Source organism: Leptomonas pyrrhocoris (assembly GCF_001293395.1).
Source record: "Leptomonas pyrrhocoris isolate H10 chromosome Unknown, whole genome shotgun sequence".
Lineage (NCBI taxonomy): Eukaryota > Euglenozoa > Kinetoplastea > Trypanosomatida > Trypanosomatidae > Leptomonas > Leptomonas pyrrhocoris.
The window spans coordinates 190293-217309 of record NW_015438359.1 but is presented as its reverse complement, the minus strand read 5'-3'; the positions used below and the strand labels follow the sequence as shown (position 1 = coordinate 217309).

Genomic DNA, 27017 nt, shown 5'->3' with positions numbered 1-27017 from the left:
ACCCTCCTCCTTTGGCTTTATCTTCGATAACGGCAAAGCACACGCACACACAAAGTGCCGCGACAGAGCAAGAACACGACGCAGCAGCAGGAGAGGAGGAAGGGACGGAAAGCGGAAGGATGGTAAACAAAAGAAGGCTTTTTTTCCCCTCATCTGTGTCGTTCCTATCAAAACACAGAGGATATTACCCGTACTCCCCACAAAGCTGTCTCTTCCATTACATTGCACAAAGGCTGTGGCCAAGCAGGGTTGCGCTCAACATCACCACGGCGTAATAGTAAAGTAACTTCAGCGGTCCATCTTACGGATTTCATAACCCGTAGACACGCGTTTCGGTGAGCCGTATCTAACGGGTGAACTGCTGCAAGTCTCTCCAGCCTATGCACGACCCAGACCTGTCCGCCGCACCAATGAGCCCGCAACCGGACACGAGGACAGGCTGCATGCTCTTGGCTTCCCCACATAGTGGGTACTGGACCCTGATACCAGGTTGAGGTGGCCGGCATCATCAGGGGACCAAAAGAAGGTTACAAGATAAACGAATTCCAAACGTAAGCTGGCAACCAAATTTCGCCTGCAAAGACGGCAGATGAGCCACGCTGAGAGAGCGCAGGTAGGCAAACTCACAGCGTCTTTTCCCTTTTCTCCTTCTACTCGTTGAAGCTTCAGCAGAGCTGTAACGCAGCGGGGAATGAAGAGTGGATTCTATACACACACGCGCGCGAACAAAGCCAAAATGAAAGAAGTCAGCCACGCCCTCCTAAAGAAATAAAAAAAGGGAGGGAAATGTATGGCAACAAAAACAAGTAACAAAGGAAAACCAAAAAGGTTAATTGTGAGCTAGCTGATGGGTTGGGTGTACGTGGCGATTAAGTCACGCAGGTTCTGCAGCGTCGTCCTCTGCGACGCCGCCGGTTTCGCACTCTTCGCACTGCCCGCAGAGGAGGAGCTCGCCACACTTGCGCCGTCGCTCTCGCTGTCGTCCTCGGCGCCGAAGGACGTGCCGACGAACTCCGCCAGATTGATGTCCGCCATGGCCTTCTCCACGCGGTTGCGCATCATGTCGGATGTGATGGCAGGAATGGCGCGGCTCTCCCCAAGCTGCTCCTCAAAGAAGTGGCGCACCACACGCAGCAAGCTGTCGGGGATAAACGACGCACCAGGGCCGAAGAGGTCGCGCCTCGCCAGCATCGTGTTGGTCGACGTTCCCGCGGCGGCGAACGACGTGGCGGCCCCGGCGGCAGCAGCGGGTGCGTGCGCGGTGCTTCCGCCCGTCTTCGCCTTCCACGCAGCCGCACCGCCACCAGCAGCGCCGGTGCCACCGCGGCCGGCACTGGCGACGCCCCCTGTCTTGTCCGCATTCGCCGTCGCGAGGTGGATAGTGCCCTCCGTCGCAAAGAGCACGTCAATGGCGGTGAGCGACGGCGGGATCGTGCCGGGTGCGGCGGAGACCAGCGCCGTGTCCACAAAGTTCGCGGCGGCGGCAGCGGAGCTGAGAACACCCCCGCACGTCATCCACTCCACAATCGCAATGGACGGGAGCCCGTCCACCAAGTAGGAACTTACCGCGGTGTCGTCGGTGGGGCTGCCAGCAGCAGCAGCAGTAGCAGCGGCTGTGCGCGGTGCACCACCAGCACGCGGTCGCGGTGCCCGCCCACCGGTGAACAGCGGTGCCCACAGGTAGAGAAAGAGCGCGAAGAAGAAGAGCTGCTGCCGGAGCACGGACTCCTCAGCGCGCCACTGCGCCACAGGGCTGTCGTACACGGCGGACCACGTCTCCACACGACACAGGCCGTCCCGCAGCAGCCGCATAACCAAAAACTGAAGCAGCGCGACGGCCGTAATGTAGTTGCCGCCGCCCGCGCACCACCCCGCGAGGACGGTGTCCTCCGGTGGGGTGATGCAGCCTTCTATCGGGAAAGGCGAACCGCCGGCGAGAAACGCGGCCGCACTGCCCTGCGCCTCCGCGGCGCGTTGATTCAGCGTCGCGCTCGGCGTCACGAGCCGTTCCTGGAAGAAGGTGAGAAGGTGCAGCGACACCTGCGCACACCAGTGGAAGAGAAAGACCTCGTCGCTGCGGTGGGCCCACATGTCGCCCGTCGGGAACTCGGGATAGCTGCGCAGTCGTCGACGCACCGCCCACACCCCGCACGGGGCACCGGTGGCGCCGTCGACGGTGGTGGCGGAGTCGACAACATAGTAGTGCGCGGTGAAGCCCGCCGGCGTGCAGTACCGGCGGTCGAGGAGGGTCAGGAGGAAGCGCAGCAGGCGTTCCTCGCGCACCCCAGCATCCGCGAAGAACGCGGCGGTGGCTGCGGCGGCGTCCGTCGCGCCGTTGCTGGCACCTGCCGCCGCCGCAGTCGTCGTCGTCATCGGTGTCCCGGCTGCTGCCCCGGTGCCGTTGACGACCGGAATAGAAAGCAGCACGGAAGCCACATCGACGCCGTCCTTCGCGTCTCTCCTCACTGCACCCATCGTCGTCTGTGCGGCGGCGGCAGTGGCGGCGGCGGCAACGGCCGTGAAGGACATGTTGCTGATCATGCGGTTCGACATCGATGCCGTGGGGGAGAAGGCGCTCCCGCCGACGCCGCCGGTGCCCTCCCGCGCCGGCGCACGAGCGCCGAAGAACACACTTTGCTGCGGTGCGAGCAGCGGGCTGGCGGCCGGTACGGCACGCAGCGTGTTCGACGCCGTCGCCGACTTCCTCACCGGCGCCAGCACGGTGTTCGCGTGAGTCACGTCGCTGCTCAGCAACAACGCCGCGCACATCCACCCCTGCACGAGGCGCGGCACCTCCCGCTGCACCCGCTCGAGGTGCTGGGTGCGGAAGCCGAGCTGCGCATCCGCCAGCATGTGCGTCATTGCCCCGCCGCGGGTAAAGTAGGAGATCCACACACCCATGCCGAGCACATCGGAGAGGAGCGACAGCGTCCCGTCCAGCACCCAGCCCGGCGCGTTCACCGGGTCTGCGAAAAGCGGCTTGTCCGAAGCGGTCACCGCCTTGTCGGCCGTGGGTGGGGGAAAGACACGTCGGTGGTGCGTCAGAAACGCCTCGGAGGACAGAAACCGCACGAGGGCGCGGCGCTGGCGCAGCAGATCAAGCAGCATCGTAGTGAACATGTTACTCAGCACGACGTCGATCGACTCGGTCACCATGGCGCTCGTCAGGAGGTAGGCGACGCACTCCATCTGCTCCGCACGCATCGCGGCGGCGGCGGCCGCGTTGGCGCCCTCGTGCTCCTGCGCCGCCGCTGACGCCATCACCTCAGCGGGCAGGTGCGCCGTACCGGTGAGGGCCGCCATGTAACCGCTGAGGGACTGCAGGAGGCGGACCTGCGTGCTAGAGCAGCCGTTGGCGTAGCGGAGAAAGCGGAATAGCTCCGCGGAGAGCGGCGGAGGTGGAGGGTGGGAGTGGAAGAGGAGGGCGGTGAGGGGGGAGGACACCGCGGCTGCCTTCGCAGGAGGGGACGCACCACCACCGCGGCCCGCGCCTGCTCGACCGGCTCCCGCTGTTGCCGTGGCGTGCGTACCTGTCATAGTGGACGGCGTCACTCGACGCAGCGTAGCGCTGGGCGGCGGCGATGACGAGCTCCCCCCTGTCATGTGCGCACCGGCCGCACTGAACAGCGACGACGACGCGGGGGCGAGCAGCAGCTGGATCAGCAGGGAGTGACCCGACAAGGGAAGCGTGCGCACCACCTGCACCATCTCCTGGCAGCGTGCACGCACTTTACGGGCAACATCATCGCCCTTGGAAGGGGTGTAGGGCGGGGTAAGGCGTAGCGGCGGTGGACGCGGCGGCATCCTCGGACCGGCTGTGTCGGCAACTGCTGGCCCCCTGACCGCTTTCCTTGTGTCTTCTCCAGTTGCTGCCGCTGATGCACTAAGGGAGGTGGAGAGCTTCGCTACGGCAGCCGCGTACGCTGCGGTGGCCTCCGCCGTGGCCGCGATCGCCGCCGTGTTCGCCTCATTTACCTCGTAGAAGATTAAGCTGCCCATAATGAGCTGCTCCATCATGGCACGTCCGGCGTGCTCGATCTTCTCTCCGGTCAAACGCGTAAAGTCATCTTCAAGTATGACGAGACTCGGAGTCAGCTGCCGTAGAATGAGGGTGTCGCAGCCCGCAAAGCCGTCCGCGCTTAGCGCCTGCATCACGCGCGAGGTCTGCGAGATCATCTGCGCGGCTTGGCGGATGCGGGTTGGGTCGCCGCCATCGGTGCCGGTGCCGAAGCTTAACAAATGCGTCGACAGGACATCACAGGCGAAGCGCTCCACGTTGTGCCGCACCCACAGCAGCGCTGCCGAATTCGGCGCGATCAGCTTGCCCGCAGACGACGACGCACCAGCAGCAGCGGCGGCGGCGGCACCACCTGCCTTGCGCTTTGGATCGTCCTTTGTAGCGGGCGCAGAAACCGCGGCGGCGTCCTTCATGAAGGGCTGGGCCGCGTCCAGGCCAAGTCCAAGTGTGTGCTGCCGCCGCACGGTGGCCCGTGTAACGCGCACCAGGTAGTCGACCGCAATGAGGCTCGCGGACTGCGGGTTCACCCTGGCCTGGAGCTTCTGCACCTCACTGTGCAGCCACGGGGTCTGCATCGTCAGGTAGACCGCCGCCGCACTGCGGGAGCGACCGAAGCGCAGCAGCAGCTGCACCAGTGGGATGTGCAGGCTCTCCATAAACATCGGCGTGACAGGGATCTTCACCACGTTCGTGATGACACTGCGGACGAGGGCCGCCTCCAGGTCCAGCAAAAACGGAAGGCAACCCTTCGCGGTGGCCTCGTCCGCCAGGCGGTACAGCAGCTCCGCCGCGTCCATGTGGCGCCGCTCCGTCAGCAGCTGGCTCACCTCCTCACGCACGATATCCACGAACGACGCGGTCTCCGTCGCCTCCTTCTCCGCCTTCGCCACGGCGGTGGTGACGGCGCTGGCTGATTTATCCACTGCCGCGCCGGCACGCAGTCGACGACCATTCGTACTCGATTTGCCGTCACCACCGCGTGCTTCGGCCCGGTCCGCGCTGCTCGCCGATGCGACAGCCGCCGCTGTCGTCGCCGGAGAGGCGCTCGCCAGGCCGATGGTGTAGCGCCACTGCCGCACCGAGGAGACGTTCAATCCGCGTGTGGTGGGCCGCGTGGCGCCGGTGTTCATGGCGGCGTCATCGGCCGCATCACCACCACCACCATCGCTGTTCGCCGCTGTCGGGCCAGCAGGAGCAGACGCGGTGTCGCCGGCGGCGTCCTCCGTGCCACTGCGCTGCACTGTCGAAGCCCACGTCGTGGCTCGCGTCGACGACGTTCCTATGGCGGACGCTTTCATGGAGCTGTTGTTTCCACTGTTGTTCCGCCACACGTCCTCGCCGGTCAGCTCGCTGCTGTTGCCACCGCCGTTGCTGCTGCTGCTGGCGTAGCGGTGCGCGATGCGACGGGTAACGAGGCTCGGCCGCGCCAGCCGTCGCGGGTCGCCCTCGCCTAATGTGCTGCTCAGCGCGGAGCTGAAGACGTTCGCGCGTGCGTCGCTCATGCCGGCAGAGCCGGGCGCCTTTGCACTCCCAACCCCCCCGGAAGACGCGGAGTTGGCGACGATGTTGGCGGACGAATACTTGCTGATGTTGGAGATGGCGGCCTTTGTGCCCTGCACGTTAGCCTTGAGGGCTTCGACGAGGTCACTGGCACGATCGACATCGCGAAAGAGCAGCAAAAAGCTGTTGGCGTGGGCAAAGACGGAGTTGTGCAGCCGCTGCGTGGCGATGGTGTGATCCTCGGTCAGGTCGTGATCCAACTTCAAGAAGTTTGCCTTGCTCTCCCCAATTAAGTATCCGAGAAGTTCATCCTTGTCGAACGCGACGGCGGCAGCGGCGGCGTCGGCGTTGTGTTGTTGCTGCTGCTGCGTTGTCGCCTCCCGCGGCAACGAGAGAGCTGCTGTGCCGGGTGCGTAGCGCTCTTGTATCATCGCCTCCCGCTGCGAGCGCAGCCGATCGGCTATCGTCTTGTCTTGCCGCTGCTGCTGCATGCGCTGCGACAGCCGCTGTGCCTCGTCGCGCGTCGTGGAGGCGCGGCGGCGGTTACTCGGCAGCGGGGGCGGAGCCGCACGGTCCCCATCTGCGGGGCGTCGCGTGACGGGCGCAGAAGGACCGTTGGAAGCGCCGTCCTCGTCGTGTCGATTGGCGCGACGGCGTGTACGCGCATTGCGCACCTGGCGGCGACGCTCAGGGTCCATCGTGTTCTAGTTTACTACAAATGAGTTTGTGCTGAGCAGGTTCTAGAGGACGCACTCGTAGTGCATCACACGTGTGCACCGGCGGTGCGGAGGTTCTTGACAGCCTCTACGCCCCGTACAACCTCGTCTTCCCTCTACAAAAAAAAAAAAAATAGAGAGGATGTTCCTTCTTCAATGATATACGAACGGTGGTACCTTCGATGCTGATTCGCTTGCTTCGACGTCCAGACTTCTTCTTTTATAGAGAACGCAAGTACGAAAGAAGAGGAAAAAGGGAAAAGGACTTCCTTGAAAGTCGGTGCAATTCCGCTTGGCAAAGCAACCAAATACGTGTACATGTATGTAGCACAGACCATAACGAGCTCTCTCTCTCACCTCTGTTGTCCCACGCGCACAGAGGCGACGTGAGCACAGGGGCGGGGGGGCGACAACATCGCACGGCGCTGAAGGAGCTCAGCAAAAACAACAGCACAGACGCGTCTGTAGTTTGGGCGTGAACGATTCTACGCCGTTCCTTGCCATCCTTTTCTACCTACATCATTTGACTTCGTTTTCCAACTCAGTATCACACGCTGATCGCGCACACGCACACACGCACACACGCACACGCCCTAAACAAGAAGAATAATAATAATTAGATGAGGAAAAAAAATGTGAAGCAGATGAAGCAGGTGGAAACGCGGGGGAGGATGGGGGGGGGTCGCGGAAAGGAAAGAAAGCAAACCATCTTCTTCAAAGGGGTGAAGGAGAAAAACTGAAAGGGAGGAAGACACAGACACACACTTCAGCACACACGCACGCTCATCTGTCTACCCCGCATCTTCGTCACTGCTGGTGCTACCATCGCTGCTGGACGCCGAGGAAGAATCTGCCGTCTTGGCTGCCGCCGTCGGCTCCTCCGCCACAGCATCCTCGTAGCGCTCCAGGTGTTCCTCCGCCTGATCATTGCGGAAGATAATCAAGCAATGTAGGTTCCCCCGCTCTTTCTTCGGCTTGGCGACTGCCGACGGCTCGGTGAGCTTGCCAGACGGCCCAACACGGGTGTCTGCACGTGGCGATGCATCTGCCGCACAGGAGAGAGAAGAAGGAGAAGGCGGTGGTATGGCGTGCTGTGCAGCCGCAGCGTCGGATGCCTCCGCGTAGGTGGCCGGACTCGCTGGCGGTTCGGCAGGCCCTGCGTCATCACTGCTCTGCGGGCCCGTCCTCTCCGCTGCTGGGTCTTCTTCCGCGAGCACGCCGTTCGCAACGGCATCCACTACATCATCTGCTTCAACGTGTTCCTTCTCTAAAACGGCGTACGACGAAGAAGATGTCAACGACTCGGTCACCGCGTGGACGCCAGGCATGGGACTTGTCTGTACAGTGTCCGGCGCCGTCGCCCCCTCCGCGCTGCGCGCTGCTTCGACACTTGACTCCTCCCTCACACAAGCAACGAGTGCATGGGCACGTCCCTGTCCCTCCGCTATTTCTTCTCCGTCTTCATATTGTCCAGCTTTTACCAGCACCGCATCGCCGCTGCCGCCTTCCACACTCGCTGCCGCCTGCTGCTGCTGTTGCTGCTGCGCAGATGCGCACACCCCTGCATCGCTTATTGAGGTCGGTATCGGCCCCACCTGCACCGCGGGACCCGCCGGCCCTCCTCCCACGGCATCCCTGCTTTGAGGCGGCGTTGGTCGGAGTGCTGGTGGCGGCGCAACGGACGAATCAACGTTCTCCGCCGCCTTTTTCTTCTTTGGCTCGCGTCTCTGCACGCCCTGCTCGGGATGGCGGATGTTGAAGTAAAACGGCGACTTACACTCCAGGTCCTTCACCACCTCCGCCCACTTGCGCGCGTACATCGCCTCGTGACGGCCGCGGCTGACTTCGCCGATAAAGATCGTCGTGTCGCAGCTTGTCTCCGGCACGTCTGGCTGCAGGAAATCTGTCTGCGCGTGTGGGATATCCTGATAGCCGATGGGCACCATGTAGTGGTTGTGGCAGTGATAGACCAACGCGCAGTGCGGATCGCGGAGGGCTGCCTTCACCGCCGCGAGCGCCGCCGCATTGTCCGGGTAAAGGTGTGTCGTCTTGCCGTGCCCATGCACTTTATAGAGGATGTACGCCCGCCCGCGGTGCCCAAAGTGGCGGTTCAGCGCGTGAAACCAGCGGATGAGGGTGGCATTGCCCGTAAAAGGCCCCCAGGCGATCTCGCCAAACGGCGGCTCAAAGCCAAGAATCGACATCATCTCCTCCTGCGAGTGCGGGGCCCACGGCGCGCCCACCGCGTTCTCCCCCAGCCAGCTGTACAGGTAGTTGTACACAGACGTGAGGGAGGCGATGCCGCACCCACGCGGGTACTGCTTGTTGACGCACAGCAGGCGTGGCAGTCGCAGGACTAGGCGTTGCGCAAGATCATCACGGGTGGTGGTGAGGTCGGTGGGGATCAGCGCGGCGCGGTCTGCGAGGCCGTCCAGATGCACCACCTGAAGCCCGCCAGCTACAGCAGCGGCAGCGGGCACCACTGTCACTACGTTGCCTTCGCCATCCGCGCCGAGACCGCTAGCCGCCGTGGTCGATGCTTTTCGTGTCGACGTCACCGCCGTCGCAGGACCAAGTTGACTGCGCAGGCGGGATTCTCTAATGGCATCCTTTTCCCTCTTCGTCATCTTGCGCTTTGGCTTTGGCCTGCCGGTGCCGAAGTCAACCACCCACGCCTGTCCATCTGCTGCCGCTGCTGCTGCTACTCTGGTGATTGGGGGAAGCGCTTCCACCGGAGAGGCAGTTGCATCCGTGTCTTGTTTAAGCTGCTCCTCCGACGCTGGCACCCCCGCAACGCCAACCGAGGGAGGAACGACGGCAGGGACGGCGCTTTCTTCAGGGAAGGCCAGCGGAGAGGAGGCGCACAGTTCGTCTCTGCGTGGTTGCGGAACAGCGGCCGTGTCCTCTGGGGTCGTCGGCGCTGGTGCGGTGGCGGACTCGATGTCGATTTCCATCGCGCCCATGTCAATCCCTGTCATCGCCGTCTCCGTAGTATTGTTATTAGTAGTAGTAGTAGTAGTATTGTTTACCAGAGGTGTAGCTGCATCTCTGGCGGCATGTGCGTCCGCCTGAGTCACGATCTCGCCGATTTCAAAGCAGGTGGGTGATCTGTCGCCCTCCTCTTCGTCCTCCATCGTTGGCGATGGAAATGCGCTGTCGTCGTTGGCTGCCGCGCCTGCCTGTCCTGCGTCCTCCGCGCCGGCTGCATTGGCCGCTTCAGGGATGCGGTGTCCGGCTTGTTGCTCGTCCACCACAGGATGCTGCGAGCCGGGCGGAACAGCGGCGCGGTCCGTCAGGCCGTGCCCCTCCACTGGTCGGCGACTCTGCGCACGCGGCTCGGCCGGAGGCACAGGCACGAATGCCATGTCAGCAGCAGCAGCAGCAGCAGCAGCATCGTTGTCATCCGCCGCTGTTGCTGCTGCTGCAACAGCCACGGTTGAAGTGTCATCGGGTTGGAGTCCCTCAAAAGGCCTCGTCGCATCGTTGTCGAGGTAATCTTTCGTGGCACTGGACAGCGGCGTCGTCTGCTCCGGTGGCGGTGCCGCTGCTCCTGCTGCTGCTGGAGGAGCATCGAAAGCGGTGTCTCTCACGTTGTCCGACATGTTTTCTGTCTCCTGTTGGTTTGTATGTGTATGTGTGTGACGGAAGTAAAACCAAATAATATATGTATGCTATGCATATGAAGAAATTACGGTAAAGCAGGAGTCTATCTAATCATAACGTGAGAGGTTCTCCCACGAAAAATATTGCAGCGGTATGCTGTTCCTCTGTTTGCAGAGACCGCCTTGTGCAAGCGGGGTTTTGTGTGTCTCTCTCGACTGACGGTGAAGTGCGTAAGCAGCGATAAAGGGAGAGGTAATAGATACATAAATAAACCAGCTGATGTTGCGCGGTGAGGCTTCTCCGTCGACTCGAAAGAGCACCAACGAGAAGCGCGCGAGAGACACGCAATGAGAGAGAGAAAATAGAAAAGAAAAAAAGGGGGGTGCAACGGAAGGAGAATTGCTCGCCACGCACACGACAGAGCAGGAAGGAGTGACATCTCGAATCCCCACAAAACACAAAGCGCATTCCCCTCCCTCTCTCCCTCGTGCTGCTGGCGTCAACGTACGCCGCATGGTGGCCTCGCCTCATCCCCTCACCATTTCACTCTTGCGTGTTTCTGATGACGGTAAGCTCTCACCGTTCTATTCCGTACATTGAGTCACGCCGTCGTGCGTGTCGTCGACTTCTTTTTCTCTCTCTGCTGTGTTGTCGCTGGAGGTGGTACTCGCTGAAGGAAAGGGGGGAGTGGGGGCAGGATCCAGATCGACTTGGTTAGGGATGATTAGATATATATATATATATATCGAAGTCAGATTACTTTGTAAGGTTCGATGTGAGAAGGAACAGCGAACGGTCAAGTTCACAAAGAGCAAAACACGTGGTGTGGCAATAATGGAAGAGCGCACAGCGATCACACAGTCGCTGGCCTCTCTGACCAAAAACATATATATATATATATATAAATGAAATAAGTCAAGCTTGGAACAATCAAGCACTTTCCTATTGCTCTCCAGTTACTTACTTTTTGAAAGAGTGGTTTTTGTGGCTCTTCTCTCTCCGTCGAAGCGCACCCAACTTTAGGCGCCCACATGACAGGGAGAAAACGGGGGAAAATGAGAAGGGGGAAGAGAACACACCCACTGCAAGCGAGCGCTGACGTGACGAAGAAGAACCCCAGAAAAATATACATATGAACGCCACCAGCGTGGCTTTCACAGAAAAACTTTTTTTCTCAAGGAAAACACCTCATTTGCATTCTTCATCTTATCATGCATGTGTTCTTCTTGTCATCACTCGTTGTCACTCCACGTCGCTGCAGCTTCGCCGCGTCCTACTCGAAAGGGCAGTTCGTCGCCGACACCGTCGACGGCCGCTCCGCCTCGATATCCGCCATCAGCGCCGCGTAGTCTGCCGGGTCCATCGTGGCCCGCCAGTACGCCTTGTGGATCGCCTGCCGCAGCAGCGCGTATTGGTGGTCGCAGATGTACAGCCAGCGCAGCTTCCACACATCGGGGGTCCAAATCAGCACGATGCTGCCCATGCACAGCCACGGCACCCACCACCGCTGCATCAGCGGTACCCAGCCGGGGTGCTGACGGCGGAAAAGCCACGAGTTCACCTTCGGCGGCGGCGGCAGCACGGCGGCAGCGCCGCCACCAGCTGTGTTGTTGCCTGCCTGTGTGAACTGCGCGAGGTGCGCCGGGTCGATGGCCGACGTCCGCTCCACCTTGAACCCACGCGACGTCTGTGAGGTCTGCTTGTGCAGATACGTCCCACCGACCTGCATGGCGGCGGCGGCCTCTTCCGGAGTCAGGTGCAGCCCAGAGGAGCCCGGCGGTGTGGCAGGTGTCGCGCCCGCGCTGCCGTGTGTCGCCGACGTCGCTGTCGTGCTCGTCGCCTTCGTGGCCGCCGCCGCCGCCTCGTACTCGAGCGCGCGCTTCGCGTGACGACCAAAGTAGGGCACCTTACTCCACCACTTCGTCGCGTACGCCTCCATCGCCTTGGCGTTGGCGATGTCGTAGGCGAGGATTTCTTGTTGGATGTCACTCACGAAAGCCTCGGCAGCCTGCAGGTCGGCGGCCTCCGCGCTGTCCGCGGCCAGCCCCTCCTTGGGGATGCCCAGGATAAAGTTGCGCGTCATCGTGTTGGCCTGCTGGGCGGTGCTGCCGGCAGTGGCAGAGCCAACGTTCGGCGACGAGCCCGGGGATGCGGCGTCGCTGCTCATATCCGGTGGGTTGTGCGTGCAGAGGTGCCCTTCTTCCTCAGTGTCAGCGTGGTTGATGGTTTTAGTGGTTCCTTCTATCCACTGCGCAGCTGACGGTTGAAAGAAGAACAGAGAAGGGAGAAGGGAGAAGGGAGAAGGGAGAAGAGACGTGGGGGAAGAGGGGAGAGGAAGAGGGGAGAGCAATGCACAGCCACGAGCGGTTTCCTCTTCTCTTCTTGGCACACGAGTGTGGAAGGTCTGACAGCAGCGCTCGGAGCTGCGGCTGCTGCGTTTGAGGCAGTTGGCGCTGTCGAATTCTATTTTTCCCTTTTTGTTAATTATTATGAAATCAGCAGCATTCTGCTCTTTTCCTTTTTTTTTCTCGCGAAGCCGTGAAGGCGTCGTCGCACGAGAGATGGCACAGGGGAGAATGCAAGCATGGCTGCGAGGCTTCATGTCGGCGCTTCTCGGGGCTGCGTCTCTGATCGAGCGGTACCTAGAAGCGAAACACAAGCCACTCACTCGACGCACCGAGGCACCAGACTACTCAGCACGGCAGCGCCGAAGCGGCCTTGGCTCAAGAAGACCTCGCGCACCGACGCCAGAAAAACATGCGTGTTCTTCTCCTGCGGAAACACACCCGACGTGCCAGTGGCATTTCCGTTCGCCGCTGCCGCCGCCTCCGCCTCAGAAACTGCAGCAGCAGCAGCGGCAGCTAGCAGTCCGTCCTCGTCTAGGTGGCGGCACCCGCGCAGCCAGATGCGCTGGAGAGATGTCGATGCAGGTTGAGGATGCGGCAGTGGCGAGTAGGGGGAGCGGGTCGTCGCGCGATCAGCGGGAGAGGCAGCATTGGCCTGAAGCGACTCGACTGCTCTCATCGAAGGTGGCATCAGCACGGCACGTAAGTCATCGTGCGTGACGGCGGTCTTGGAGAGGTTTAAGTCCGTCAGCCCACTCATGCGCTGCAGCACTGCAAAACTGCTGTCTTTCGCGCTGCAGTTGCTGTTGCTGGTGATGGTGCCGACCAGAGGTGGTAGGTGTTCCGTGAGGGGGCGTGCAGGTGCCGCGGAAGTGGCGGACGCGGAAGGGGCGTCGCCGCCGCCGCCAAGCTGTGTGCAGCCCGATAAGGACAGCACACGCAGACGCGGACATGCAGCGAGGTACGGAAATGTCGTCACGTTCGTCAACTCCACCGCTTCTGTCACCGTGAGTTCACGCAACGCCGTGCGCTGCTGCTGCAGCTGCTGTTCCTCTTGCAGTGCAACCCTCTCCTTCATCCTCCCTCCCCCCTCTCTCACCTCTGGCGCGTCTGCTCGGAGGCACAGGAAGGACAGCGACGTCAGGCGACGGCAGCTCGATAGCTGCAGCACCTCCACCCGCGGAAAGTGCTGCAGTGCGCGAAGGCCGTCGGCGGTGACGTCGGTGTTCGAGAGCGTCAGCACGCGCAACGTACACGCAAACAGCGGCAGTTTGGAGGTGGTAAGAAAGTCTGCGTCGGGCAGTGCGGTGGGAGAGGCATCCGCACCCGTCGCAGGACGGTGGTTGCCTTCCACAGGATCCGCACACCCACCAAGTGCGCCTCCGTCAGCTTTCCGCTCCCCTCTCATGTCCTCTGCCGGGCACCACGCAGCCAAGGTGCACACCCTCGTGCTGGCCACATTCAACACCTCCAACGAAGTCCACCACGCCGTGGCGGTCGTCAGCGCTGCTGCGTCGATGTTCGTGTGGTACAAGTCGAGCTCCACCACCCGCGTGAAGCCACGCAGCGCCGTCAGCTGCGACAGGGCATCGCACGAACGCAGGAAAAGATGTCGGAGCTGCGGCAGTGCGTACGGAAGAGGAAGGGGAAGCGACGCGTCACGGTGCGCCGGCTTTCCGCCTGAATTGGCCTCGATTGTCGGGGCGGGTTGGCCGCGATGGCCATCCGTCGCCGCCGTTGCTGCCGCCTCCTCCAGCTGCACCGCAGCGGCGTCCATCACGAGACCTTCCACACCGCCGGCGCTCAGGTTGCTGCACAGCGACACATCAATCACGCTGAGACGCGGTGCCGTGACACGAGACGCACGACCGCCGTTGCCGTCATCACCGCCACCACCACCCGCTCCAGCGGAGACCGCCGTGCCCGTGCGGGCGGACGTGGGCTCCACAAACAGAACCGGCAGGCGAGTCAACGACAGACACCCTTGCAATCGCAGCAGTCGCAACGTGCGGGAGTGCCGCAGCGCGGAAAGGCCGGACGTGGTGACACCGGTGTGGCTCGCGTCCAGTGTGTGCAGGGCAGGAAGTTCTGCCGCAACGTTGATGTCTGTTAGCGCGGCGCATCGATCCACCACCACGCACTCTAAGCTCTCGATGTGTCGGAGAGGGCGCAGCCCCGCATCGGTGAGTCCGGTGCTCGTGGCAATGAGTACGCGCAACGTGCTGAGAAGAGGGGCAGGGGCGGCCTCGGCAGCACCAGCAGCGGCAGCATCGATGGCGTCCGACACCCCTGATGAAGGGGGAGGAGGAGAAGGGCGTGCTGCTCCGGCACTAGAAGCGGTTGGGGTGGTGGACGGTGAAGTGTCCGCGGGTGCAGTGCCGGCTTCGTCCTCGCCTCTGTCACTGGTAGCAACCGAGAAAGACGCAAGGCGACTCGCCGACGCTGGAAGGACAGTGATGGCGGGAATACCACCAGCGATGCGGTGACGCACGAGGTGTGCCGACGACAGCTGTTCTGTTGCTCTCGTTGTCCCTGTCGTTGATTCGAGCGTCCGCTGATCCGTCTGGAGCGACGGTGACTCGTCCTTCGGCACCTCCGCGGTCACCCAAAGCTGATCAATACAAGTGAAAGACGAACAGCCCTCTAGCTTCAGCCACTCAAGCCGAGCGCAGAAGCCAAGTGGGTACATCGCGGAGCCTTGAACAGAGGAGAAGGACAGGTTTAGCTCACGCAGGTGCTGCAGGGACGGCAACCAACGCACCCGCGTTAGCTGCATACAGCCCTCCAGGGAGAGCCGGGAGAGCATCTGCAGCTGCGGGACGTCACGCGCAGCGGACACGTCCCGAACCTGCGTGTAGGAGAGATCCAAATCAATTAACGTCTCTGACCAGTGCGTCGAGGAGCCCTTCCGAGGGGACGAAGAACGGCGATGACGGAGGCGAGCGTGCGAAGCGGCGGAGGGCGTCGTTGCCGTTGCGGTCGCGGTGGCGGCAGGGAGGGATGCGTTCGTTGCTGTTGCGATCCGCACACCGCCTTTGTAAGCGGAGGTCGTCCTCGCAGAACGCTTCCCGAGCGACGTCCGCATCTCGGCGAGGGTGGCGTCGACCGATCGGCTCACAGCATCGGGGAGACGCAGGGGATCGGTGTGTTGGGTAGAGGCGGAGAGGGACAGCGGTGGCAGCGGGGCGGCCGTGTCGGTGGAGGCAACAGCACTGGCGTCGTCATCGCTCGCGCTTACGAGGAAGGAAAGAGGCGGGCGTGGCTGCGTCTCCCCCTCCTTCTCCTCCTTCTCTGCTGCAGCAGCAGTAGCAGCAGCAAGGACCGCGCCATCTGAGTTCGGGAGAACACCGCCACCCACTGTGTTCGCACTATTCTGTGGCCGTGAAGACGATAACGGTGGCGGCGGCGACGGCGCTGGGGCGGCGAGGCAGCTGTCCTTTGTGCCCTTGTCTCCGCCACCATCGTCACCTTCTTCACCGGCGTCGCCCAGCACCACGTCGCTGGGCCGAAGAATGAAGACGGCCTGCCGGCGTTCCGCTACGTCTGTCTGCGCCGCCTGCCACAGCGACATCCGCATTTCGGCCTCGCCTTCTTCCTCCGCAGCGAACAGGTCGATTTGGCTGTTGTGCAGGGCGTCCTGCGATGCCCGCCGCAGCGGCAACAACACTTGACGCTGCTGTACTGGTAGTTGTAGCGGTGGTGCTTGCGTACTGCGGCTGTGCACCGTGCCGTCGGCCAGGTTCGACCTCACGCTCTGCGTATTTTGATCGTCGTCTGCGTCAACAGTGAAGCTATCGCTGCTGCGTGCGGTCGGCACATCCGGACTGCGCGCCGACGCTACCGTCGCTGCTGCTGGTGGTGGTGGCAGCGGCAGCGATAGGGATAGGGGTGGTGGCCGAAGAAGTCCGCCACGCTGTTCGTCGGCGGCCGCACCGTTGCCACACGGCGGAGGAGCAGGGATGACGTGCGCTTCACCAGGCGGCGGAGGCCCGGCTGACTTGCTTACAAAAAACGCCGAGCGAGGGGAATGTGTGTTGCCGGTCGGCGGCAGCGGCGGTGGGGGCAGGAGTGGCGATGGATGCTGTGACTGCTGCGCCGTGGAGAACATCTTTGTAGTGGTCGTTGTGTTGGTCGCCGTCGTATTGGTCGGAGACGACGTATCGGACGGTGTCGGGCACAGGAAGGACGTGCTGTGCAGGTCATCGTTCATCGCAAGAGACAGCCGCGTCACATCCGGACAGTACCGTGCAAGGTCGCGCAGCTGAGTTGGGGAGAGGGCAGCGTGGGTGAGGCGGACGGCACGGACTTCGGGGTGCCCGGGCAAGAGAGAGGCGAGGGCGGTGCTCGCAGCGCCTCCGTGCACGTACAACTCCGTCACAGGCGACGGCAACACAGAGGGGAGTGCGGCAGCCGGAGGCAACACGCTTGAACGGTCGTGCTTGGAAGCGGTAGTGGACGGCGACGGAGGTGCAGGGGCTGCTGTGGGCGTGACATGCGTGTCCACATGGTCAGATCTCCTCCTCGTGGGCCTCTTCGAGTCGGGCGTATCCGAATCGGTAGGGTGCGCCGTACTCCTCTCCGCAGACCCTCCTTTCCTTTCGCAAGCGAACCCGCGCGACCTCTCTCCCTGGAGGTTCTCTCCCTCCCCCGCCGTGATTGCCTCTGCCCTCAGCATGCTCCACAGGGCCTGCACATCTGCCTCGGTGTAGCGCAGGAGACTCAGCGACACCGGCAGCGGTCCACGGCGCAGCTCACCACCACGCGCGACAAAGCGCCTGCAGCGCCGGTGGGACAGGAAGAGCAGAACACGAAGACGAAACAGAAGAAGGCGGAGGCGGCGGCGGGGTGGAGTAGGAGGAGGGCGGTGCGCCCGCTGCCGTGGACAACGGCAACGGGCGAGGACTTAAGAAGGGGAAGGAATCGGGCCGCAGTGGCGGGGTAGAGGTCCAGGGCTGCGGACCAGATCGTACGTCGTCCCTGTACGCGGCCGCGTCACTCGTAGTGGGCAACACACCCGATGATAAGCTCAACCGGCGAAAGGGCCGGATGTTGGATGAACCTGGTGCCGCCGCAGCTGCAGCAGCAGGAGCAATGGCAATGGCGGTGGTAGGAAGGGGGGAGGAGGGGGAAAGAGGCGGGAAAGTTTGTGCCGCCGCTGCTGCTGCACCGAGCAGGGCGCCCATCGGCATTCTGCGACTCTGCACCACCGGTGAGGTTGCTGCTGCAATGCTGGGTAGACCACCTGCAGAGGTGTCCGCCCGTTGTGGTGTTGGTGGGCCATCGATGTCGCGCGAGGGGGAGCGCTCCACTGCCGCCGCGACCGCCGACCGACCCGCAGATGCACGTGGTGGGGGTGAAGGTGACGCCAAGGCCGTCAAACTCCGGCTCGGCGATCGGCGCGGAGTGTGCGGCAGCGAAGCAAGGGAGGAAGAGGTGGGGGAGACGAGCGACTGACGTGGCAGGAGCAGGTGTTCGCGTGCGGAGAGCGGTCGCCGCTGCACCGGTGAACGCGCCGGTGAGCACACGGATGAGATGGTTTGAAAGGGCAGAACGCTCAGAGGGACATTGGTGGAGGTGACGACGAGCTGTTGCGCGCACTCGTCCGCCTCCAGCGCCTCAGCCGACCGCAAAGCGCGTTGCTTTGAGCTGTGCTTTTGGTGCCACTGCCGCGCATGTGCGTGCTTCTCTCTCTCAAGACTCAGTTGACGCAGCAGCCAATCGGTAGAGCGTGGGTCCGCTGGCCACCGCATCACGCCGCCGCACCTGTAAGATCAGCGAACCCATCGGGGAAAGCAGGCAGCCGCCCGCAAGGTGCTCCTCCATCGCTCGACGGCAGCGCGGAGACGCGGCCAGCAACGCGAGCGGGCGTGTGATGATGCCGGCAGTCGCGGAGGATGATTGGGAAGGGCCCAAGGCGGAGGCGGAGGTGGCGGTGGTCGTGGTGCTGCTGATGGCGGCAGCGGAAGGGGCCTGCGTTGCCTGTAGGAACAAGCTTTCAGCAGAGACAAAAGCTTCCCCCACCGATGACGAGCCGCCAACGTGACCGTCTCCTCCTTCACCTCGTTCCTGCGTGTTGTTGCTGCTGCTGCTTGCGCCGTCGACGACAGAATTCGAGGCCAGATAGGAAATGATGCACATCAGGCCGCTTGGCGCCAATGGTGACTTGACGAGCATCGAAGAGGAAGCCAACGCAGGTGCACGAGACGCGTTGGATGTGGTGTCATGCGGCGCTCCTCTCCCTCTTCCTCTCCACTCCGCTTTTAGATTTGCCGCCATTGGCGCTGTTTTGTCATCCGTCGATGGAAATGCCACGGGCATGTGTCTTCCTCGCTCTCGATTCCGATTTTTGGGGAGGAGGGGAGGGAGGGGAACAAAACGAATGCGGGGAGCGCTGTTCGGTGCGACACGAGAACTAACGCGGTGTACGACGAACAGCTACAACAACAACAAAATATAAATGACAGGCAAAGGAACAATGAGAACAAAAGCAGTGGTGAGAACTACACCGTAGAAGATAGATGATAGATGATAAAATACCTTCGTAACGCCGATGTGGCACGACACCCAATGTTTGTGGTGTCGAGACTCGCACACGGCGGACGCCGAGAGGGGAGGGGGGAGAAACACGCAAAGTAATAGAATGCAATGGTGGTGGGTATACGGCTGCGATTGGCAGGGGAAAGGAAAAAAACAAAAAGGGAAGGAGGGGAACAAAAACGGTTACTTGGTTTCAGCTTCGTCGAAAGTTTGAGGTAAGAAAGCGGCGCTTTCCGCAACGACGACAACGGGGCGTAGAAAACAGAAGGAGAAGGGGGGAGAGAAGGAGAGATGGGAAGTGAAAGAAAAACGGCCGTTATCATTCTTCTCCCTCAACGTGCCGCTAAAACACCTCTCAATTGAGTGCACATCACTTCATAACCCACCAAATCTGATTTGACAATCTCGCCATGAGAGCGAAAGCACGATTTTAAAAACAATAATAATAACGGTGAACGACCCCACGCAGATGTCAAGTGGGCCTTACCTTCTTTCCTTGTTCTCCACCACGCTTCGCAGAAGCGATGTGTCCTTCGCCCAGTTCTTCCTCGCAGACGCGTTCACTGCGGGGTTTTTTAAATGTTGTTTGTTGTCGGAGACACGCACACACGTACTCTTTTGGGAAACAGAAGTCGTCTTGTTGTTCATTGCGGATGGCAAGTTCCATCGACCAAGCGCAGCAATGTTACTCTTGAGGGGGAGGGTGGCGTGCGTCACCGCCTGCACCTACATAGAGAAAGAGAAGGGGGAAAGTACACAAGAAGAGAAAACGAACTACAGCAAATGCGTAAAACACACCTCTCTAAAAAAAGAAAAAGCGAAAGAAAATAGCAGGAGCGTCGTGTTGGGAGAGCGCGCCAAACGCAGCGCATCCATCCGATGCGTGGAGGAGAAGAACGATCGAGCGAAATACGTAGGCAAGAAGGAGAAGAGCAAAGAGACAGGATCCTGTTGGCTCTTGAATGTTTGGCTCGGCGACGGAGCCTGGTGAGGAATCTCTCTTCGTCGTGGTGGTGGGATCGTTATGACTTAACGCATCTCGGTGGCAGCTGCGTACTGCGCCATTAACTCCTCCACTTGCCGCCGCGCTGCCCAGTTCACGCGCACCGCGACGCTCTCCAGATGCAAGTTCGTGAGCGGGGCCGTGTCATGCGCACGCAGCCACTGCTCGATGCCGTCGCGGTCGTAGGTGAAGTCGTCCACCGTTTGCACCGGGTCGCACATCAAGGTGCGCTTAATCGGGCAGAACAGATCTTGCGCGACGACGATGCGCGCCCGCACACACACCGGAAGCGCCGACGACGGGGGCGGTGCGTCAGCGTAGTAAGCTGCACCACCATCTTGTGGCCCTTGCACCGAAGGGGAAGCAGAAGCAGCGGCGGTGGCGTTGGTGGTCTCTACCGCCCCGTCTCGCTTCACGAGCGGTGCGGCGCGGTCCTCGCCGACCACCTCGGTCGCACCCGACACGTAAATTAGCAAGATGTGACACTCCGGACTGAGCTCCTGCAGCGCCTCCGGCAGCCTCAGCGGCGGCGGGGGCAGCGGCAGAAGAACCTCTAGCACGTTCCGCACCAGCGGAATCTTGCGACCGGCCGCAATGACAAGGCGTTGCTCGCGCCACAGCAGACCTGCGCCAGCACCCACGACAAAGTTAGCCACGTATATCGGCAGCAGCTGCATGGAGGAGGCCGGCGACAGCACCACGTCGCTGCTGGAGGCCAGACCCTGCGCCTGCAGACTTACAGGGGGTCGCCAGGTGTGCCCCTCGCCCATCGCCGTCGCGCCGCTGCTGCCGTGGTAGCGCTGGGCAGCGGCGCGCTGATTTGCCTGCCGCAGCAGAAGATCGAGCGCGTCGGTCAGGCAGTTCGCCGCCGACGTGGTGAGCTGCTGGAAGTCGGCGTAGAAGGCGAATCGAAACCCGCTGAGGGCGAAGACGAAGGCGTTGCCGCCACACAGGAATACGCGTGCGGGCTGCGGGGCACGAGCGGGCCCGTGGGCAGAAGCCGCAGGCGTAGAAACGGCGGGCGGTGGCGGCGTCGGCGACGATGCTGCGGTGGGCGGCGTATGCGCTGGCTCGGGGGACCGCAGCGCCATGCGCCCCAGTCGGAACAGCGTGTCTTTTCTGCCGAGCCGCAACAAGGTAGACAGCGCGGTGTGTGTGAAGCCGTTTGCTGCGTCGCCGTCCGCCACCGGAGAAGCCGGGCGCCGGCCCAGCGTGCGCAGCTCGCCCACGTTCGTCATCGCCTCCAGCCAGAACGTCTGCAAGAGAAGGTTAATGCCCGTCGAGACGCAGGAGGCAACGAGCAGATCGCGCCAGCCGCTGCTGAGCCGCACGGAGGAGGTGTTCTGACCGGGTCCGCCGTTGCCGAGCACGAAGCCGGCTGCCCCGCCGCTACTCCACGTGCTCATGCGAGTGCTGAGGTAGGTGACGAGGGTGTCGTAGAGCATGTGGCCGCTGGCGTGCACCCACGTCGCGGTGAAGCTTGTCACGAGGCGCAGCAGCAACCTCACCGCAACTGGCCGGTTGCGATGGACGGTGTCGCTCGCCTGTAAGGCGGCGCGCTGAGTGCGCTGAAAGAGCACGTACGTGAGGAGGCGCTGGGGGTAGGTAAGGAGGGAGAAGAGACTCTCCGCGATGCGGTGCGACGTCCCCGACAGCAAAGCAGCGCCGGCGCCCCCCGTACCACCGCCGCTGCCGCTGTCGCTAGAGCGAGACGGCGAGTTATTGATCGTGTCCGCAAGTCGCGCCGACAGCTCATCGGCGGTGAGGCCGCTGCGCGAGGAGGTACGTCGCCACCGCAGCAGCGGAGGAAAATCCATCGACTGTGGCACCGCGATGGAGAGGCGCAGGATGAGGGAGGGGGCGAGGCGGGTGGCACCGAAGACGGTCAGCCACACCAAGACAGGGAAGAGCTCGTCACCGACGGTGTTGCCCGCCCGCGTCATCGCCGCGCTGAGACGGCGTGGGAGAGACGCCCGCATGCTTCTTGTTGCGGCTGAAACTGGCGTGGGTTCTTTCAAATATTCTTGTTTTCTTTTGTGGATGTGTGCAAAGTGTTGTTACCGCTTTACAAGTGGAGGTGGCAAGGATGGGGACAGGCGATGTCGTTGCCGACGATTGCACTCCACCACTTCGCTACAAAAGGCGAAGAAGGAAGGAAAGAAAGAGCGCGTTTCTCGGTTGAAGAGGAACCGCAAGAGGCGAGGGGGGTGGAGATGGAGGCACGCACCTCTATGCACGTGGCTTATCACAGAACGAAAGCCCGCTGTGGAAGAAAAGAAAAGGGAAACAGAATATGCCAAGAATGGGGTACGAAAAAGCTACGCGAGACGGAAAAGTAGAAGAAATCGTCAGCACACGATCGCACGGGTGCTGCTTGCACATGGCGGGGAAGGGAGCTTAGGACCATCACTACACGCGGCTTCCTTTCCTTTCGCGGAAGTGCTCTCGGGCCCTGTCTGCACTTGGTGAACAGACCGCCCATTTGCCATGTCGGTGCCCAGCTTCCATGTTCCTTTCTTGATCTTACTACTGCGCTTTCCTTCGGTTAAGTTAGACAATAATGTGAAGAAATTCGTATCCCAATCATCGTGTCGTGCCTCTCAGCAAGACGCTAGCCCTCACAGCTGCGATGCGCGCCAAAACGGGTGCGTGTGTGTTTCCTCTCCTCTTTTTTGTTTGTTTGTTTTTTAGCGACACCGCGTGTGTGTGTGTGTGTGTGTGCACGGGTGTGCCTATACACGGAAATCACCCACGCCACGATGCGCACGCGTGCACCTCCACCACGCCGAGGGACGCACACCGTGGCAGCTCGCCCTCCACCGCGACCAGCGCCGTCAGCAGCGCCGCCGTTGCGGTGTTCACGTTCAGCGACACCTCCCTCTCCCGCACGCGCGCCAGACGCTGCAAGTTGTGCTCGCGCTTCTCCATCTCGGAGAAGGAATGACGGGGAAGGGCGCCACACGCTGCCGCGAGACTTTTATCAGCGACATCACCGTCGTTGTCGGCGTCGCTGACCCGGCCCAAGTGCACATCGGAGTCGGGGGACGGTGTGGAGTGGTGGCCGCTGCTGCTGGTGCTGCTGCTCCCGCCCTTTCGCGCCTGTCGCAGTCGCAGCTGCCGCGGGGAGCGGACGTGGGCAACGTGCGTGCACCACCGCAGCAGCTCGGCGGGGAGCCCGGCATCCTCGTTGCCCAGCAACAGCAGACGTACCGCCGGCGGAGGACGATGACAGTGACCGTCGTCATCACCTGAGTCCCTCTCTGTTCGAGCCTCGTCCTCGACGGCTTCACGATCGTCCCTTTCTGCGGCAGCACCATCGGTGCCTTCCGCTGACGGCGCAGACGCACGCGGCACCGCAGCGAGCGGAGGCGGCTCGGCGACAACCGCACTCGCAATGACATCCAGCCGATCACCGCCGTCCATCCGCGAGATGCGCAAGAAGTCTGCGGTCGGCACCGTAGCGCGATGCACGTGTAGGTGTTCCAAGAATCCGGTGCTGGTGCGGGACACCGTCGCGAGTGCATGCGGCACAGTCCCGACTCAGAATAACGTGGTCGACGCCGAAGAAAAAGGCGGTGCGCAGGATGCCGCCGACGTTGGTGGGATCGAGAATGCGGTCCAAGAAAAGGACCAGCTCCCTGCGTGTCGAGGCGGAGGCAGACTTCAAACTCGGGGCACTGCTGTCGCTGCCGCCTTCCACCTGAGTGTCCTCAGCGCCGTCGGTGCTGCGTCGCCAGACGTCGGCGAGGCGTCCCACTTCGAGCGGGGCGTAGGTGGAGGCCTCCAGCACCACGTTTTGATTGCGCCGCTCCCCGCACAGCTGCACCAACTCGCTTCGAGGCACAAATCGGATCGGCACCTCGAGCGACTTGGCGAGAGCGGCGATGCAGCGCACGGCGGTGTACCGCGCAGGGATCACCTTCTCTTTCCTCCTCCTTCTGCCTGCCACGCTCACCGTCTTGTGCGCAGATCGGCCACGCTTGCCGTTGCTTCCGTCCTCCTCCTCCTCCTCCAGGCTGAAATCACGCACGTACAGACACGACAAGTGGCCACGGTGGGGATGCAATGAGGAGGGGCCGCCAACGTGCGGGCTCGACGCCGCTGCAGACGATAATGCCGTGCGCTGGCTGCTATGAGCTTCTGCTGTACCTTCCCTGCTCTCCTTCCCCTTCCCTGCAGCTTCTGCCGGAGCATCGGAAGAACCTGCGGAAGACAGCGCGTTCCGCTGCTGCTGCTGAGCCGCTGCCGCCGCCACCCGCAAAGTATTCAAGACAGCGTGTACACCGTAGAGTCGGTCATAGTGCGCAGGCGGCGGCTTCGGAATGGGACTCCAGCGATAGCCGCTGGATTTGTTGTAGGCCAGCAGCAGTCGTGTGCGGCGCAGCAGGCCCGCTGTGGCAGGAATACGCAGCATGGCGTGCGTATTTGTGTTGTACTGCTGTTCTTGCGTGTGTGTGTGTCTGTCTGCAAAAGCTTTAGCGGCTCCACTTGGCTGCCTCGCTTTGTGTGGTGTATCGGGGAGAGCGACGAGGAGAGAGACAGTAGAAAGAGGCGAGCTTCTCTTTTGCCGTTGGCTGCTGAGGACCACTTCTTTTCTTTCAGCGCGAAGGCAGCGGCAGTTGGAGTGTGCCTTATCCTTTATATCCGCAGAGAGTGCTATGGCGCCACGTGAATGCGCGCGCACCCGAAAAGCCCATCTGTCCGTCCGTCACATTGTAGTTCGCTCACGATACACTCCGGCAAGGTTGACGGCGTGGAAAGAGAAAGGAAAAACCCCTTGAGTTAGATGGGTGTTCAGCTACACGTTGAGCTTAACTCATCTGCTGTTTTCCCATTCCGCTAAGCGCATGTGTATTACTTTATATATCTATATTGCCGTTAATGTGACGCACGATCCACACCGGTCCCGAACCGCCCGGAGACGACGAATCGGGGAAAACCCATAGATCCGACAACAACGAAACATCCAAAGCCAACAACGCTGCGTGTCCGTCATCACTCTGCACAGACGTTCCTTTCTTCCTTCCTCCACCACCGCCTTATCGCGGAATGTTTTTGGGCATCAAGGTGACGTAGTTCTGCAGGATCGACCGCCAGCTCTTCTTGTACTTGCGCAAGATTTTCATGTTAAAGCGCGACCACATGTACGCCATCTGTCCTCGCTCCTTCAGGCTGTAGTGGGTCAGCCGAGAGTGGTAGTCGAGCTCCTCCATCACCTGCAGACGCCGCTCCTTCATGAAGTTGCCCACATCCTCGCCACCGGCAATGGTGCGGGCCAGCGTGAAGCAATCGGTGAAGCCCTGCGCATCGGACACGTCGACCGCGTCGAAGCACGAGCCGTGCGCGGCGTGCGCCACCTTCAGCACCCGACCCCCGCCCTCCGACCAGTGCGGCATGAGAAAGAGCGGGGTGCGGTAGATCAGCGCGCTGGACTTCGTGAAGTTCTGCTGCAGGTGGGTAAACATGGGCCGGAACATGGTGTGGGAGATGTAGCCCGGCACCCCTGAGGTCCAGTGCATCACGACGTCATCCCAGAACAGCTTCGTGCTCGTGCTCTTGAGGCGTGGGTCGGTGGTGCCGTCAGGGATGGAGATGGTGACGTTGTAAAACAGCTTGGTCGCCATCATGGTCGGCCGCACGATCATCTTCGCATCCCGCGGCGTCAGTATCTCCACCACCTCCTGCGAGCCCGGGGTGAAGCGCTTCTCAAACTTGCCGAGCTCCGGCAGCGGCGGCACGCACAGCTCCATCCACCGCACGGATTTGCTAAACGTCGTCTTGTACTTCTCCGCGTTCTCGGCCCGCTCCTGCAGTTCCTCGTTCGTGATGGTCAGCTCGGGCACCAGCTCTTGGTTGCGGGCCGTGCAGATCACACCGAGATAATCCTGATGCACCCCGCTGGCGAAGCGCACCCGCACCCCGCCGTTCTCCAGCGCCTCGAGTCCGCCCTTGTCGATCAGCGGCTTCGGCAGCACCGTGCAGCTGTGCGTGCCAATGTGGCAGAGCGACAACATCGCGGACTCCACCTTGAGACGGTCGCAGCAGAAAAAGGTGGGGCTCTCGCCCTTCTCTCGGAACTCGTTGAGGTCGATGTCGCACATGTCGTTGCCCACGTGATCGAAGGTCAGCACGCGGCACCACGACGCTGCCGGACGGGACCGACACGTTCAGCACATCACCCATGAGCTGCGTCACGGACGGCGTCAGCACAATCGTGCCACGATCCAAGTCGTTGTGAGAAGCGTGGTGCGCCAGATCACACTCGAGGCCGTGCACACGCAGGCACAGCGCCATAAACGGGGCCATCAGCCCATCCCCCACCACGAGGTACTTCCCCTGCGAGGTCAAGTCGCCTCCTTGCTTGATGTAGGAGGCCAGCTCACCACCACGGCGGGCACCGAAGGCCGTCAGGGCGTGACGCGAAGACGAAGACGCGGAAGAAGAGGCAGGGTTCCCGTGTGCGCTGTGATCGGTGGAGAGGGCTCTGCGCCCGCCTCCCGCTGCCATGGCGCGACTGCCAAAGAGGGCACGTCGACGGCGTTGATCCTCCTCTGCCGCCGCCGCCGCAGCAGCAGCAGCAGCAACATCGGAGGAAGAAGAAGGCGTTGACGTTGACGTCGCCTTCTCCGCGGGTTCGTCCACGATGATTGAGGTGTGGTGCTCAGCTTGATTCGCCGTGTGTGGCGCAGCCGATCCTGCTGGTGACGGAGCCTCCACAGTGGAGGCGGCGGCGCTCGCCTCGGCGTTCGCCGGAGCCTTCTTCATGGGCCCCTTCTCTGCCGCATGAACGTTCGAGTCGGAGACGGTCATCGCGGAAGACGCAAACCAAAACTGGCGTGACTTTGTAACCTTTTTCTCAGCCAATTTGCTGTTGTTGTTGCTGAGTGAGTTGCGGTGCTGAGTGGAGCGAGAAACGACCACAACAACGATGCGGCAATGAACCGACAAGTCAGTCTCGGACGGCGCTGTGCAGCCGGTGAAGACACTAGACAGTACTACTTTTTCTTCCCTTTTGAAAATGCTGTTCGAGCTACGATACCTAGCATACGAGAAACGATCCCTACTTTCACTAGAGAAGACGAGACAGAAAAAGCGGAGAGAGCGAGGTGCCTCTGCGCGGTGAGTCGTCTGCCACGCCAATGCGTTCGTCTGTAGGGCAGCACGTGTGCGGTGTGGCGACGGGCCGGCCGACACCGATTTATGTGGTGCAAAAGAGAAAAGAACGAAGCGAGGAAGAGAGTACGGAGTGAGTTATAAAGGAGCGTGGAGGGGTCCGGGGGGGGGGGGGGGGGGGG

At 61.8% G+C, this 27017-nt stretch overlaps 8 protein-coding genes across 11 annotated transcripts in view; all 8 read right to left on the bottom strand.

Annotated features, from left to right (window-relative positions):
• Positions 1 to 153, bottom strand: part of ABB37_01917 (hypothetical protein) — a gene marked incomplete at both ends in the record, with an annotated part of 633 nt that extends 480 nt beyond the window's left edge. Inside the window, one exon of the mRNA XM_015798613.1 lies at positions 1 to 153. This exon is cut by the window's left edge and continues 480 nt beyond it. Within this exon, the coding sequence (XP_015662091.1) occupies positions 1 to 153 (153 nt within the window).
• A 687-nt stretch (positions 154 to 840) lies between these two features.
• On the bottom strand, positions 841 to 6216 carry ABB37_01916 (hypothetical protein; the record flags this gene model as incomplete). The annotated part of the gene is made up of 1 exon (XM_015798612.1): positions 841 to 6216. The coding sequence occupies one exon, from the start codon at positions 6214 to 6216 to the stop codon at positions 841 to 843; it is 5376 nt and encodes a 1791-aa protein (XP_015662090.1).
• Positions 6217 to 7025: 809 nt separating this feature from the next.
• ABB37_01915 (hypothetical protein) lies at positions 7026 to 10146 on the bottom strand (the record flags this gene model as incomplete). 3 transcript variants are annotated; one of them, XM_015798609.1, is made up of 1 exon in its annotated part: positions 7026 to 10146. In XM_015798609.1, the coding sequence occupies exon 1, from the start codon at positions 9834 to 9836 to the stop codon at positions 7026 to 7028; it is 2811 nt and encodes a 936-aa protein (XP_015662087.1). In that variant the 5' UTR covers positions 9837 to 10146. The 3 variants fall into 3 exon arrangements, with proteins under 3 accessions (XP_015662087.1, XP_015662088.1, XP_015662089.1); XM_015798610.1 differs by having other exon boundaries at positions 7026 to 10137; XM_015798611.1 differs by having other exon boundaries at positions 7026 to 10054.
• A 964-nt stretch (positions 10147 to 11110) lies between these two features.
• ABB37_01914 (putative mitochondrial hypothetical protein) lies at positions 11111 to 12095 on the bottom strand (the record flags this gene model as incomplete). Of its 2 annotated transcripts, none has more annotated exons than XM_015798607.1 (1): positions 11111 to 12095. In XM_015798607.1, exon 1 carries the CDS (start codon positions 12002 to 12004, stop codon positions 11111 to 11113), a length of 894 nt encoding a protein of 297 aa, XP_015662085.1. In that variant the 5' UTR covers positions 12005 to 12095. The 2 variants fall into 2 exon arrangements, with proteins under 2 accessions (XP_015662085.1, XP_015662086.1); XM_015798608.1 differs by having other exon boundaries at positions 11111 to 12080.
• A 406-nt stretch (positions 12096 to 12501) lies between these two features.
• On the bottom strand, positions 12502 to 18950 carry ABB37_01913 (hypothetical protein; the record flags this gene model as incomplete). The annotated part of the gene is made up of 1 exon (XM_015798606.1): positions 12502 to 18950. Exon 1 carries the CDS (start codon positions 16855 to 16857, stop codon positions 12502 to 12504), a length of 4356 nt encoding a protein of 1451 aa, XP_015662084.1. The 5' UTR covers positions 16858 to 18950.
• A 798-nt stretch (positions 18951 to 19748) lies between these two features.
• Positions 19749 to 21987, bottom strand: ABB37_01912 (hypothetical protein; the record flags this gene model as incomplete). The annotated part of the gene is made up of 1 exon (XM_015798605.1): positions 19749 to 21987. Exon 1 carries the CDS (start codon positions 21699 to 21701, stop codon positions 19749 to 19751), a length of 1953 nt encoding a protein of 650 aa, XP_015662083.1. The 5' UTR covers positions 21702 to 21987.
• Positions 21988 to 23131: 1144 nt separating this feature from the next.
• ABB37_01911 (putative mitochondrial hypothetical protein) lies at positions 23132 to 24224 on the bottom strand (the record flags this gene model as incomplete). Its single annotated transcript, XM_015798604.1, has 1 exon — positions 23132 to 24224. The coding sequence occupies exon 1, from the start codon at positions 24134 to 24136 to the stop codon at positions 23132 to 23134; it is 1005 nt and encodes a 334-aa protein (XP_015662082.1). The 5' UTR covers positions 24137 to 24224.
• Positions 24225 to 24761: 537 nt separating this feature from the next.
• Positions 24762 to 26873, bottom strand: ABB37_01910 (putative mitochondrial hypothetical protein; the record flags this gene model as incomplete). The annotated part of the gene is made up of 1 exon (XM_015798603.1): positions 24762 to 26873. The coding sequence occupies exon 1, from the start codon at positions 25821 to 25823 to the stop codon at positions 24762 to 24764; it is 1062 nt and encodes a 353-aa protein (XP_015662081.1). The 5' UTR covers positions 25824 to 26873.
• Between the last annotated feature and the right edge of the window lie 144 nt (positions 26874 to 27017).